The 13,312-nt window shown below is 41.6% G+C and overlaps 1 protein-coding gene across 4 annotated transcripts in view; it reads right to left on the bottom strand.

Moving 5' to 3' along the window:
• LDLRAD4 (low density lipoprotein receptor class A domain containing 4) overlaps positions 1-13,312 on the bottom strand; it is a 228,239-nt gene that overhangs the window by 159,281 nt on the left and 55,646 nt on the right. For all 4 annotated transcript variants that reach the window (XM_057368963.1, XM_057368960.1, XM_057368961.1 and 1 more), the window contains one exon: positions 10,848-11,305. In XM_057368963.1, the coding sequence (XP_057224946.1) occupies positions 10,848-10,887 (40 nt within the window). In that variant the 5' untranslated portion in view covers positions 10,888-11,305. The remainder of the gene's footprint in view (positions 1-10,847; positions 11,306-13,312) is intronic.

Genomic DNA, 13,312 nt, shown 5'->3' with positions numbered 1-13,312 from the left:
TATGCAAGACAGTCTTCCAGGCTTTTCTGAAGCCTCTACCTTGTCCTGGGTCTCAGGACATGTACACCTACAGCACAGGCATCCAGCACTGTCAGCCAGCAAATTGAACAAAGTTATTTTACCCACTAACAACAGGGACAAATTTGTCCTCAGAGGCATGGACTGAAGGTGCTGCTTAGCTGCTGGTTGTAGAGTAGGGTTCTTCGCGGGTATTTTCATCATGAAAACTCTTCATTGTTAACTCCTCGCTCCTCAAACAAAGCTCCCTCTATTCTTGCCCTTAAATMAGAAGACAGTGACTTTCTAGTGAARAAAGCGAGAAAGCTAAGAACACAACAGGACAGAAATTTTTAAGGAAAGAAATAAAACCCTACAATATWCGAAAGACACTGCTCAGTCTGTTCTCCATTGCTAACAGATTGTTAATCCTGGCATGAGAAAATATGGAGACGTGTGGCAGTGAAGAACAGGGAAATTGTCCTGGTTTGCCATCCACATACTGATACATCTGCTTAAACCCCTGGGAACCTCATCTTGATGGCTTTCAARGAAAGCTTAAGGATTCAGAAGGTTAAACTACTGGGGAAGTATTGCAGTCAAATAACAGTGGGGTGATCATAATATGTTACAGTGAAAGGATTCAAATATSATACAGAGGAATTTTGGTTTGCTATCAAACTCCAAGTCTCTGGGCTGCAGATAATGTCAAAGCCCACCTGCCTGAAGCCCCCCGTGGCTGAGAAATCAGCACAAGCACAGCCTTAGAAAAGATGGGTCTCAGAAAGCAGCAGTGTTACTACAGCTATATCAGAGTGTTGTGACATATTCTCACAGGAAAAGAATGTCTTTGGGTGTTTGTAAGAGGCTGGAAGGGCTTGAAGACTACACCTTATTAGTAAGCAATGATCTTCCTAGAAACTTGACATTTTGGTTATTCACTGTTGCCAAGGGGTGAGTAGAAATTAAAAAGGGTGTGAGTGTCCTTCTAGAAAAGGTTTGGAGCAGAAATTGGGCAGCCCCAAGGGAAAAAACCTGGGAGAGGCACAGCGTGGGGTGCACGCCTGGGTGGATCCATGYTGCTCCCTAATGAAGTGCTCCTGCTAGGAAAGCCAAGCCCAGGATGAGAGATGGAGCCAACACAGGCACTGGAACACGCATGTTCATAGAAAGGCTCAGTGTCCACCAATAAAACCCAAACCAAACAGCAACCAAAAAAGGCCTAGCAAGGAAGTTAATATCCATAACTCCAGCCTCTTTTGCTAAAAAGCAAAAGATTGTAAAAATCAGCCTCTTTTGCAAAAAAAGCAAAAGATTGTAAAAATCGGCCTCTTTTGCGAAAAAGCAGAAGATTGTAAAAATCAGAGAAGTGCAGCATTTAATCTCTATACAGGGTATTACTTCTCCTTGGTAACTTTTAGGCTTTTCCATCACATTTATCCTGCAATGTCAAATACTTTCACTTCTCTGTTTACCCAGACTGCAGTCTCTGCTTTGTAAAGGCATTACTACAGCTTRCAGCAAAGAAACATAACATTAATCCATACTATTTATTTTATGGTAAAAGAAAACTGAGAGAATATCAAGTCAAAAGGGCCTGCTTGACATGACAGAAAAACCAAACAGCAAAACATTTGACCRAAACTTCATCTCATGTCAAGACAAGTGCATGGGAATATGCTGCATCATTTTTACATTAATAAAATTAAGTTTTTTCTAACAATATTTATGTTTTCACTTGGCCACAGTACCTCTTCAGCTTCCAAAAGGACACAGTCAAGTGCTTCAGTAGCTTTGCATTGATCTGGGGTTTAGGATTCCTCTTTTAGCACTTTTAAGWCTGTAAGAAAATGCATTTCCAGCCAGCCTCACACTGATGCTTCAAGACAAGGAGGCAGCCCCACTCCCACTGCTGGAGACCACCATCAGCAAAAGGCCTTTTCAGCACTAAAAATACCCTCAGCCAGCCATGGGCACAACCAGACTACCTCTTTTTCCTTAAAAAAAAAAAAAAAAAAGTCCACCTAATTAATTACACTGAACTAAAGGAAAGCATACACTGCCAATTTAACGATCAATTTTCACCACTTTTTATTTTCTAACTTTAACTTGAGAGACTATGCATCCATTTTGTCCTTTGAAAAAGTCTGCCTTTTTATTGTGATTAAACACTGAAACATACCATATTTACAGCTAAATTTATTGTCATATTCAGTCTGGAATTGGCCATTTGGCTGATTAAGTTGTACCACGCGAAGGCACCGTGACATATACTATTAAGAAATGAGAAATGGCAGATGGGCATTTCCAGAGAACCGTCAGCTTTGCAAATGGCAATGCTACAGCTGAATATCATCTGCTAAAAATGGTTATCAAAGGTGAGGATCCAGGCTTAACATCCTTCCTGAACATGCTGGAGCATTTCCTCCCACTTTGGGAAGAAGTTTGACATTTCCAGCAATACACTTCTTCATCAAATAATTTTAGTTATAGCATTGGCCATGATGTTTCTCCCAATTCTCTCAATCTGAACCTTCTTTTGCCTTGGTGTGCCCAATCCACTGCTTTTCATTTGGCTCTGGATTGTCAGAAGCAGCAGCCCACACATGTGTACTGAAAACTACACCTAGAATGAAAATTAAAGGGCTTCTAAATTGAATTTAAATTAAATTAAATATGAATGAAAATTTAATTAAAAGTAATTTTTAAAAACAGTCCCAGATCAGAGTAAGTAGGATGTTGCTTGCTATGAATGGCATCATATGATGCAGTAGCCTGCAATTCCAGGTTTGTGGAGAATCCTTTTCCAAGTCCAATGACCYTCAAGTTTTTTCACAGGGCCCCACTCCACTGCATTTCCTCTGGAGTTTTCTTGGCTTCTTTTCCGCCTTTCTTTGACTGCCCTTCATTGAGCTCCAGATGTCTTCACATGGCAAGGTCACCTTCTGATAGTGACTGCCACCCAAACTGCTTTGCTTGGCAAGTGGAAAAGGATGCAGTACTTCACTGAAACAAGCAAACAGGGAAGGAGGTCTTGCACCCCAGTTAATTACAAATTTGAAAGGAGAAGCATTCAAAATGTGAAATCCATGCCCCTCTATTTCCATAAGGACTGCCACAGCTCAAGCAGCAAGGGCAGCACCTGGCCAGCTGCAGATTAAAGAGTCCTCCGATCAGATGTTTTGAGGAGAATTACCCATTTTCTTGAGGTGAAAGGAAACAAAGAAGAAAACACAGTGTTTCACCTACATAAATCTGGGATCAAAACTTAAAAGCCAACSTCCTAGGTCWGAAGAAAAACCTAAAGCAGAAAGCATTGTTGTTTTAATCACTGAACATGAGGACAACGGAAGAGCTAAGTTGTGACCAAAAGCAATCACTCTCAGGTGGCAATAATGCTCTCAAATTGATTTTCACCATTTCACATTCTTCTGTAATTCTGTTCAAGCTTTTAACMCTGAAGAGAAGGCTTCCAAACAATGGATGACTACACTGAAAACAGTACTGCTGAATGCTACTGAATGTAACATATTTAAATAGCAACCTCTTGTAGACTAAGGGTATAGCTTCTTCCATGTACTTTTGCTGAAAATACTGTCTGTACTCCATAAATTGCAAACCCKAAATAAAATATCTAAGGAATACAACGGAATGTGATCTGTTACTATAGGCGTGCTGAGTAAGGGGCATTGCAAAAAGCAATCTGTTTCTTCCATGAAGTAAGAGACAGTAAGAGCTGTCTGTGTGAATGACACAGTAACCTTGGAAATTCATAAAATGAATTWAAAAAGAATGCAATTGTTAAGCAAATTGCAGAGATTTCAGTAAGGCCAGACCAGTTTATGAAGTAGATAAAAACAAAACTGGAGCAGAGTGGGGTGAGAATTCTCTGCTACATATTCAAGCTGCATTTTTAAATGAAATGTTTACCCATACTTGAAAATCATGCAAATAATGACAGCAGCAAAGTGGGAGATCTGTATTAATGTATAAATGAATTTTCAACTGTTTTCAATATTAATCACACCATATACTTAATAGAAGACATTTCAAACCTGTTTTTCTATTTTACATTGAACCACAAYTATAATTCTGAGGAAGAAAGCTACCTTTAGCAGCAGATATACCAGTTATATATCAGTTATGCTCCCAATAAAGAAAACCACCTCAGGGGATTGCTGATTTGGCTTTGCCTCATTTTTGGTTATTCTTCAAAATTACCTTTTAAATGTGCTCATTATCTATGAGTGGCAAAAGTATTTCTTAAAATACTTGCATTCTGTGAAACAGAAGAATGGATGCAGTATTTCTGTAACATTTAAGTAGTTCTATATAAATTGTACAGACATAGAAACATATGTCACACTCTTCAAAAATAAAATGTCTAAAGAAGGTCAGGCTATAAGAAAAGCAATAGAGTACTATTCCAGCAAAAGGAGAGTTAATAGTTTGAACACCCACGACTCTTAATCTATTTTTTATCAATTATTCCAAGAGTTCAACAGAATCTACTTAAACTGTGAGATGATAGAGTAGTCCAGGTGGGTTACTAACTTTAAAAATGTACATTTATTATCCAGGGAACCWGCAATAATAGCATCACAGAAAAGTAAGGCTGGAAGTGCTCTCATGAAGTCCATTCCCTTGCCCCAGGGCAAAATCAACTGCACATAAACTATTCCTGACAGATATTTGTCTAACTTGTTCTTAAAAACCTTCAGTGACAGAGAATTTGCAACTTCCCCAGGCAATCGGCTGCAGTCCTTAACTATCCTTACCATTAGAAAGATTTTCCTACTGTCTAACTTCAATCTCTCCACTACAGAAAGCTCGGCTGTTACTCCATGTTCTATCCCCAGCTGAAATGGAAAACAATTTCTATTACTTTACTCTTTACATGAAATTTCCATATATTTTTTAATGGTTTTCAAATCTTCCCTCACTCTCCCTTTCTCTAAATGCATAATGACCAACTAGGTCAGATGCAACCTGCTGGAGCAATTTATCTGGTCTCCCATATAAYTCCCCTCAAGGAGCCTCCCTGTTCTGGCACTACCACCCCCGTACCAGAGATATCTCCACCCAAAATGCCAGCAGTTAAGCAAAACTAGACACAGGGAGAGAAGCCAGACTGAATGGCAGCCTCTCAAATTGCCTTCCTGCAAAGGAAGGTCCCACACAAACCAGCAGAAGCCTCTGTGGAAGGGATGKGAAGTGGGAAAAGGTACCCCAGAGCAGGGCGGGTGATGAGAGGAAGGGTTGAGTCTAGAAAAGAGGGGGAGAGGCTCTTACACAACCTGGAATGAGATTGGTTTGGAAGTGGGAGAGGTCTGGAAACAAATTAAGGTGAAGGAAAGCASTGAAAAGCAGGGAGATTACCAGGAAGGTAGGGAATTTGGAAGGGGAAACCAAATGTACAAATGGGGAGGGATGAAGGAGCCTCAATAAAGACAGASTGGATGTGGGCACTGATGGGACAAGGAAAGACAGGTTGGGACAGCATGAAACAAGAAATGCAGCACAAGTCCCGAGTGCCAGGAAACACAGCACAGAGGTGGGGACACTGGAGAAACTCCACCAAGCTGTGTTTCTATGAGCATGAGGATCCTCTAACAGATGAATTCTGTTTCTCTGCTAAAGCAGGGCCTGTGGGAGAGCCAGCCAAGCTGAGGAGTTGCTCCTTGGGAGTAACCTGGTCTCTCTGGATAAGATCCAAGGTGAAGCTTCAGTGACAATGACTTTCAGACATAAAGCTGCAAGGGATTGTGGAAAGATTTGAGGGTGCCATCACTTTCATGGGAAAAGGTGTGAAGGAGAAGACAGGCAGCTATGACAGAATGGGATCAGAAGATGACAGGAAAAGTCAGTGCTAGACTGAAGGGCARGGTCCCACTGCACAGAGCAACCTCTTACTATTTATTCAGGTTTCCACAGTGCCTGAGCAAATAATCCCTCTAGCAGSGCTGAGGGTCACAGGGCAGGAAAGCCTCTGAGACAGCCCTGGTCTGACAAACCTTGTGCTGAGATGGAGTTGATAAAATCCTGATGAACCTAAACTGACCTTGCAAGCTCAGGAGGCTTCATACACTGACTCCTAATCCACCCCAAAGTGTTCCCCTTAACCTTTGATCATCCTGGATGTCCCTGTGCCACATACTGCCCAGGGATGGAGAGCTGACTTCAGCATCACACTCTTCTCCTAAACCAGCACTCAAAACACACAATAATGAAGAAAGTGTCTGGTTTTAAAAAAGACCTTGGCTGTCTAGAATTCCCACTACGGTTATCCCAGCATCAGCATGGCACTGAGAGTGGCCAAAGCAAGCGAGGAGATCCTTCTGACCATCACACCAAAGCACTACCRTGTCACAGCCACATATTCTCATGTAGCTCAGTGCCTCAGACACATGCCCTGACACAAAGCTGCACTGCTTMTGGGAACCTGGGAAAAAATCTTCAGAAAGTTTGAGAGTTACTGCTCTACTCTGAAAAACACTCTTTTTTTCAGTTCCCAAGGGTTATGCTGTCTAGACCTCTGGCCATCCATTCTGCTGTTCCCTKGATGCTTCCAACGGGCCCACAGAACCCTGCTCAGAGCAGAAATAGTACACCAGTCACACAAATGACAAGCAGAGTGGAAAAATTATTTTGCAGGCAGACTCCTGTCCATATATTCTAGCATAATATTCATGGCATAGTATTGTTGATTCACAGCCATTTACTGAACTCTTGCAACTGCCCATCTGTTTTCTGCAGACCTGGTGTCTCACCAGTTATTCCACAATTTGATTTGCACAGCTGATTATTCCTGTCGAACCACAATTTAGAACTTGTCCTTGATGAACTGCATCGTATTCATTTCAGATCAGTTCTCCAATATACCAYATTAATTTTGAATTCTAATCCTGTGCTCAGAGGGTTTACATCCTCCCCCTGGTTGGTGTCATCTGGAAATTTTGCATGCAGATTCTATCATCTAAATCATTAATTAAAATATTGAATATTTTCTGGCAATCCAGGGCAGAATCCCACTTGACAGATCCTTCTAGTTTGACTGTGAATCACTAGTAATTATTCTGAGAACAGCTTTCCAGCCAATTGTGTACCCACCTTGTAGCCCATTTTGCCACCTTGTTYATGAAAATGTGAAAAGACTTGCAAAAATCAAAATATATTATTTATCTACTTATAGGAAAATTAAGCTGCACTGACAAGGTACCTTCTAGGGAATAAAACCCACACAAATTCATTTATCGTATTATTATCTACAGGCTAATTATTAAAAAAATCAGTTGACTATTTAATTTAAACTTTTTTTCCCCAAGAATTTAAAAAAAGTTAGCTACTCCTAAGGGGACAGYGAAAGACCCAGAAAAGTTTACATGTAGGTGCAGTGATTGTCCTTTCACAGATTTTGTGAACCGAAACTGTCCCCTAAATGTTCTCCAATGCAGCCACTAATTGCTCAGATATTGCTTCAGCTATTTCACCCTATGCTGAAGAGAGAATTTAGTAAGCTCCAGTATGTTCTAAAACACCCATTATCCTCTCTCATTAGTTCATAATCTGCTCTTTTCCTGCTCTAGCTAGAATTCTATACCTTTCTCTAGGTGGCAGTTCCTTTCCAGCCACTTGATTACAGATCACCCTTTTAGGCAAAGAACAATGCGAAGAATTACATGAACTACTCGAGCCTCTCTGCCCCAGCAGATCATGAGTTTTGTCATTCCCTCTCAACTATTCTCAGAAACTCAGTCTTCATCTTATTCCTGCCGAGAATGTAGCATGTTTGTCACCCTGCCCTTTATTAGCTGTTCCTTGTTCTGTGAACCAGCCTACCTGATGTGACCCTCGCATTTTTCTCATCTTCTTTTACACTCATCTCCAGCAACACATCAAGTTCCCACTTTCCATATGAGTCCTCAATTATCAGATCATACAATTTTGTCTCTTCTCACACTTTTTTACTGGAATGCTTTTCATTTGGGCTTTTRACACTCTTTATTATGACTTGGAAAGAAAAAGTTATTTCCTTTAAAAATTGCTAGAATTTATCAGGTTGGTACCCCAAGTAATATTACCTATCAATTCTATGAGCTCAGTGCAATCTACTTTCTTGCATACTATTGCTTTCATTCTCAAGTTCTCTCTTCTCACCTTCTGAAGAATGATAGGCTCACTCTTTCCTGATTGCTACCACTCAAATTGCATTTTACCACCATAGGCTCAGCCATCTCTTTCCTAACCAAGCCTAGGAGCACTTCCCTTCCACAGTGCTCCTTCTACATCCTGTAATCCAGAACCCATTATACTCACATGATCTACTGAATTTAGTATTTAGGCCATACAGTAAAAAYGTTTCAAACATTTGCTATCGTTTGGTAATACATGATAAAGTGATTTGGTGAGACCACCTCTTGGAACAGGAGTCATCTGGAAAAAGGGGATCTTTGGCATCGGTACCAGTAAAATGAGCATTCAGACAGGATCAAACTGTAAGCCTTTCCAGCCATAACTGTAAGCCTTTCCAAGTCACAGCAATTAGCAGAGTGGAAAGGAGGTTCAGGAAATACTCCAAAGGTGGCTACACAGAGGCACTGTCCTCCCAGGCTTCTTTTGCCAGCACTCTGGTCTGCTGTAAATTGAAATTATTACTCTGATTGCTGCAATAGCTGCAATCACTTAGCAWGTCTAGATTCAGTGCTGACACCACACAGGCTTCAGATATCAAAGCTCTTTTGTACAAATTAGCTCCCTTCTCATATGGCCATGCCCCCTCTGCTGCCAGCAGACATTGCTCTCTCCTACAGCTAAACTGGCACTCCAACAAAACAAAAGGAGCGCTACAGCAGCGATCAACCATATGCACCTGCCATTAAACTTTTATTGCAACTCCTAAATTAGCATAACACAGTCCAGTGGATTTCTCTGAGAAACACACACCTGCCAATACAAYACTGTTTATTGCTGAGTACATCATATAAATCTAATAAGAAACAAGAAGATCTCCAAAAAGCAAATATGGATATGAATTTGATACAAATTGGAAGTTTTCTCCTCATAAAGAAAATATAATTCAACCTATTTCCTTAACCAGTCCCCTGAATGTATGGTGCATCTTAATGTTTAATAATTCTTTAGTWCAACTGCCAAGATTTGAGTATGTTTATTAACCTCTTTACCTGAGGGCAATTACAAAGGAATACAAGAATTTCTTACAGGAGACCAAGCAACCTTCATGCTATTAAATCTCCCGAAYAAGTCTGGAACTCTGGGTTGCCACCACAGTCTGACTGTTGTCCCAGGCTTCCAGGGACCGCAGTTCCATCTCTCTGAATTTTATGCAGCACTATTTCCCAGGTCTTTTCCACCCAGCAGCAGCCAKGAGGTTACCRGCTTTCCGACACACCCCTGCCCAAKCATCCTGGTAACAGTGCAACTTCTGGGAGCTAAAGGATAGCAGACAYAGTGGAAGAAGAGTGTAAAACTGGAGAAAAAATAACGTAATATTGCACGGTTGATAGAAGTAACAGGATTTTCAGCAAAGGAGAAAGCCAGGGTAAGGAAGAGTACAGATATTCTCACAGTAGGAATTTTGGTGGAAAGCGAAAGAGTGACAAAAACTAGGAAAGAGCTGAGGAGTGGCAGAGAGCAGCAAGGAGAAAGAGGACAAGAACAGCAGTGGGGAGCTTTAGGAGGGTGCTGCTGGCCAGACAGAGGAAGGAGAGCCCTGTGGCTGTCCCAGACTTCACACCCCCATCAGCACTGGAGCACATGTGGAGGAAAGCTTCCCGTTTCCTGTCCTTCAGGACACAACCCAGTGACACGCACTGAAACCACGCTGTAAATCAAAGCAACGCAAGGCACTGGGGGYTGTTCAGTGCTGCACCACCACTGCAAACCACTGTGCTGGGGCACACAGCTGGGCACACAGACACACCCACTGCAGCCACAACTCCTTCTAAAGGCAAACGTTTCATATTAGAAAAATAAGTGTCTTGCACATCAGTAGTTTATACTACATTATCTAGACCTACTAAAGCAAGAGGAATATCAAGTTGATTTTCTTTGCATTTCTCACTGCATGTCAGATGGCCGGCTGACATGGAAACAAAGCAGTAGGATCTGCTCATCCTCTTTTCCTCCTCCCACCCCTCAAGCCAGAAACTATCCCAGACAGGGAAAGTGTTGTATGAACTCCAGCAGACTTTACACTAGAGGGAGCTTTCCTCAGAAAGTCACATCACAGTGGCATCCTCTGTCTCGTTACATTATTTTCAATCCATCTACAGAGAAATGCACCAGACTGAGGCAAAACAGCTACCATTTAAACCCTCCAGTTTCGCCAGTTGAAGCACTACAGCAGGTGAGTGACACGGGGRCAGTGCAAAGAGAGGGTACCTGGCAAGTTCTGCCCAGAGATGTGCTCTGGCAGATGAGATAAGGCTCACACTGACATGCTGAGAAATCTCCTGATACRAACCGTGTCCATCCTGCAGCCTCACCAAACTCCTCTGCTGAGGACAAGAGCAACTTTACAGACTGCATTTTCTACTGACCCAAGAGACCACTCGTGGTTAAGCTGTTAATGAGTACTTCAATAAGGAAAGCTGAGATAAAGCTTCCCCAAGGCTTGTGGCCATCCTTTTCTGAAGGCTGAAACGTGGAACACCATGTTTTTCACTGCTAATATAAGTGTTGAACTAGTCTTCAAGTGAATTGTTTTAAAATATTATTTAAACTGAAAGTACTGCAAGATGCTAATGACAGTCAGGATCTATTCAATTTATCTTCTAAACTCCATTAAACCATCCCAAAGCTCTGAGTGGAACTAGAACAGAAATCCTTACCTGTGAAAGCATTTGTGGCCTGAAAACCAGCTTCCTGCATACTGCTCTTCCAGCGAAGCTTGAGATTCCCGTCTCAACCTGTCCTTACTGGAGACAACTGCTGAGCTTGTTGCTGTCAAGTCACTTCCATCTTAGCTCCTCAGAGTCCATTTCTCTTTCCATTCCTGTATTTGGCACCATCCAGTTCCCACCTGTTCCCAGGTCTTTCGATGTGTAGGCAGAAGGGATCTGCACTGAACCTAAGCAGAAGTGTTGGACAGTCCCATCAACCGGCCAGCCAGAGGATTTGTGCCATGATGAATGTGAAAAYGAAGCAGATCGCCTGTCAAGACTTTCTTTCCCTTTTACAATTAAGTTCTAATCCTGTGTTCATCCAGGACCATTTTTTCAGGTYTCGGCCAATGGTGATGTTCAATTGTCTCTCCTCTCTTGTGTTCCTCTTCCCTCAGGCACGCTCACTGAGAAATTAAAAAAGAAGAGATTATGTTTCCTGATGACCTGTAGCAACACTAAAATTAACAGACTCCAGGGAACAAAAACCCAAAATACATTATCAGGGATTGATTGTACACATTAAAGRAGATCTTCAGAAGGCAAATCTTGCGATTTTGCTGAGATGCAAAGTGTGACCACACAGCTCTTTGAAGTGCAAAGAGGAACAGTGCTGAGGGTGTCATATGCATCTCTGAGAACATGATATGATTTACATTTCAAAAGCCATATTTAGCAGAGATGGGGGCAGCAATACAATAACAAAATTGCAGTTAAAAGAGAAAAGGAAAAATACTCAAGGCTCTCAAGTCTAGTCTATTCAAAACCACAGTGAAATTATTAGCATTTCATATAGCTGCTTCCCTCCTTTTCTAGAGCAGGAAAAGAGAAAGCTGTGTGCTCACACTATATACGCCATTCTCACAGTCTTCTGYGGTCAAAAACCTTTGTATTTCTTCCTGTTGATTATCAAACTTTGTATGTCTTGCTGTCGATTATCTTTCAAAAATCTCCGCTGTGGCACAGATGACACAATGCAGATGCCCTCAGACATGCGATGAGGGTAAAAACACCCACAGGCTGCACAACAGAGAGGTGGTTACATCTGCCTGGATACGGCGACTTCTACACAGCACGGATACTTGCAGCTCGATGAAAACTACACTTGTTCCACGTCCAGCTTTTATAAATTAGGTTACAATACTTTGATGGGGTGAAGGCGAACAGCAGACAGGCACATGCTTGAGGAGAAGATTAGTTTAGAAAGCAAGGGAGAAAGAAAAAGGGWTTTGGAGGAGAACCCACTCACTCCCCAGCTATCCTGTTCCCTCATATCATGATGCTTGGCTCACTACCTCCCATCTAAGTGGCACAGGCAGGTTGAAACTGTATCTGTGATGATCTTATGACCCACTAATGGATTTTAGATGGTGAGTCTAGCCAGGGTGTGCAGTACTGGACTGGACCCAAGGTCCACCTGCTGGAGCAGCCCAAATCAGAGCATGGCGTGCCAGCAGCTTTGGAGAACAATGCCAGACCCAGCTCAGGTGGGAATAACCCACTGCTTGCTCCCCAGCCCCACCTCACCCTTTACCCTGACCTGCAAGATCCAGAGAGGAGCTTATACCTGAAGCACAAGACTGAATATCCCAGACAGCCCAAAACTGCAGAGAAGATTCTCATGCTCCTTGGGTACAGCCAGCCAGGCCTCGAGGACTTTGTTAGGGACCCACCTTGGGGGACAAAAAGCATCTCTTCTCAGGTGTGCCACTGAAACCAAGTGAGCCTGACACCCGATGAATGGCATTTTCCTTGGAACACAGTGAATTAAAGMTAGCTGCTAGCAAAGATGAATCTTAATGATATTGCTTTTTTCCCCCTTAATTTTGTTATGCCTCTATTAGTGAAGAACACAAGTATTTGTCTCAAAACACAGCACAGGAATGACTGATTAGTTACTCGTATTCAAATCTAGTAATTTGCATTCAAATCAAATAAGGTTACAGGACAAATTTAAGATGTTTTCCCCATTTCTTACCAAAACATCTCAACCTAATAGACAAGAAAGTGGAAATTAAAAAGGAAAAAAAAAAAAAACCAAAAAAAAAGTGTAGTATCTTTTATCAGAAAACACTGCATTAAAAATTGTAGAATAGTGTTTAAAAAGCCATTATTCCTGAATGTTTTATAGGTCCTTGAGATGCTTTTTCAACCCTTTGAAGTGCTCTATGCAACTAATAACCATTTTATATGAGGTTATTTTATTCTAAAATATATACAGCTGAGCAARTATAATATACACACACAGCAGCACATAGTTCTTCTGGGTCTTAATGTTGTGCTAATTACTCTGTAATGATTATAGGTGGATGCTGCACTCATTTGCCAAGCTTGTTCTCTAGAGGCCTGAGTTTCCTCTATATTTATAAGGGCAGGTCYGTATCTGCATTCACATTTTCAGTCTTAAAACTTTT

This window comes from Malurus melanocephalus, unplaced genomic scaffold (assembly GCF_030028575.1).
Source record: "Malurus melanocephalus ecotype Western Australia unplaced genomic scaffold, MMel_1.1 scaffold_99, whole genome shotgun sequence".
Classification (NCBI taxonomy): Eukaryota; Metazoa; Chordata; class Aves; order Passeriformes; family Maluridae; genus Malurus; species Malurus melanocephalus.
The sequence above is the reverse complement of the archived record's forward strand: the minus strand, read 5'-3'. Positions and strand labels throughout refer to the sequence as shown.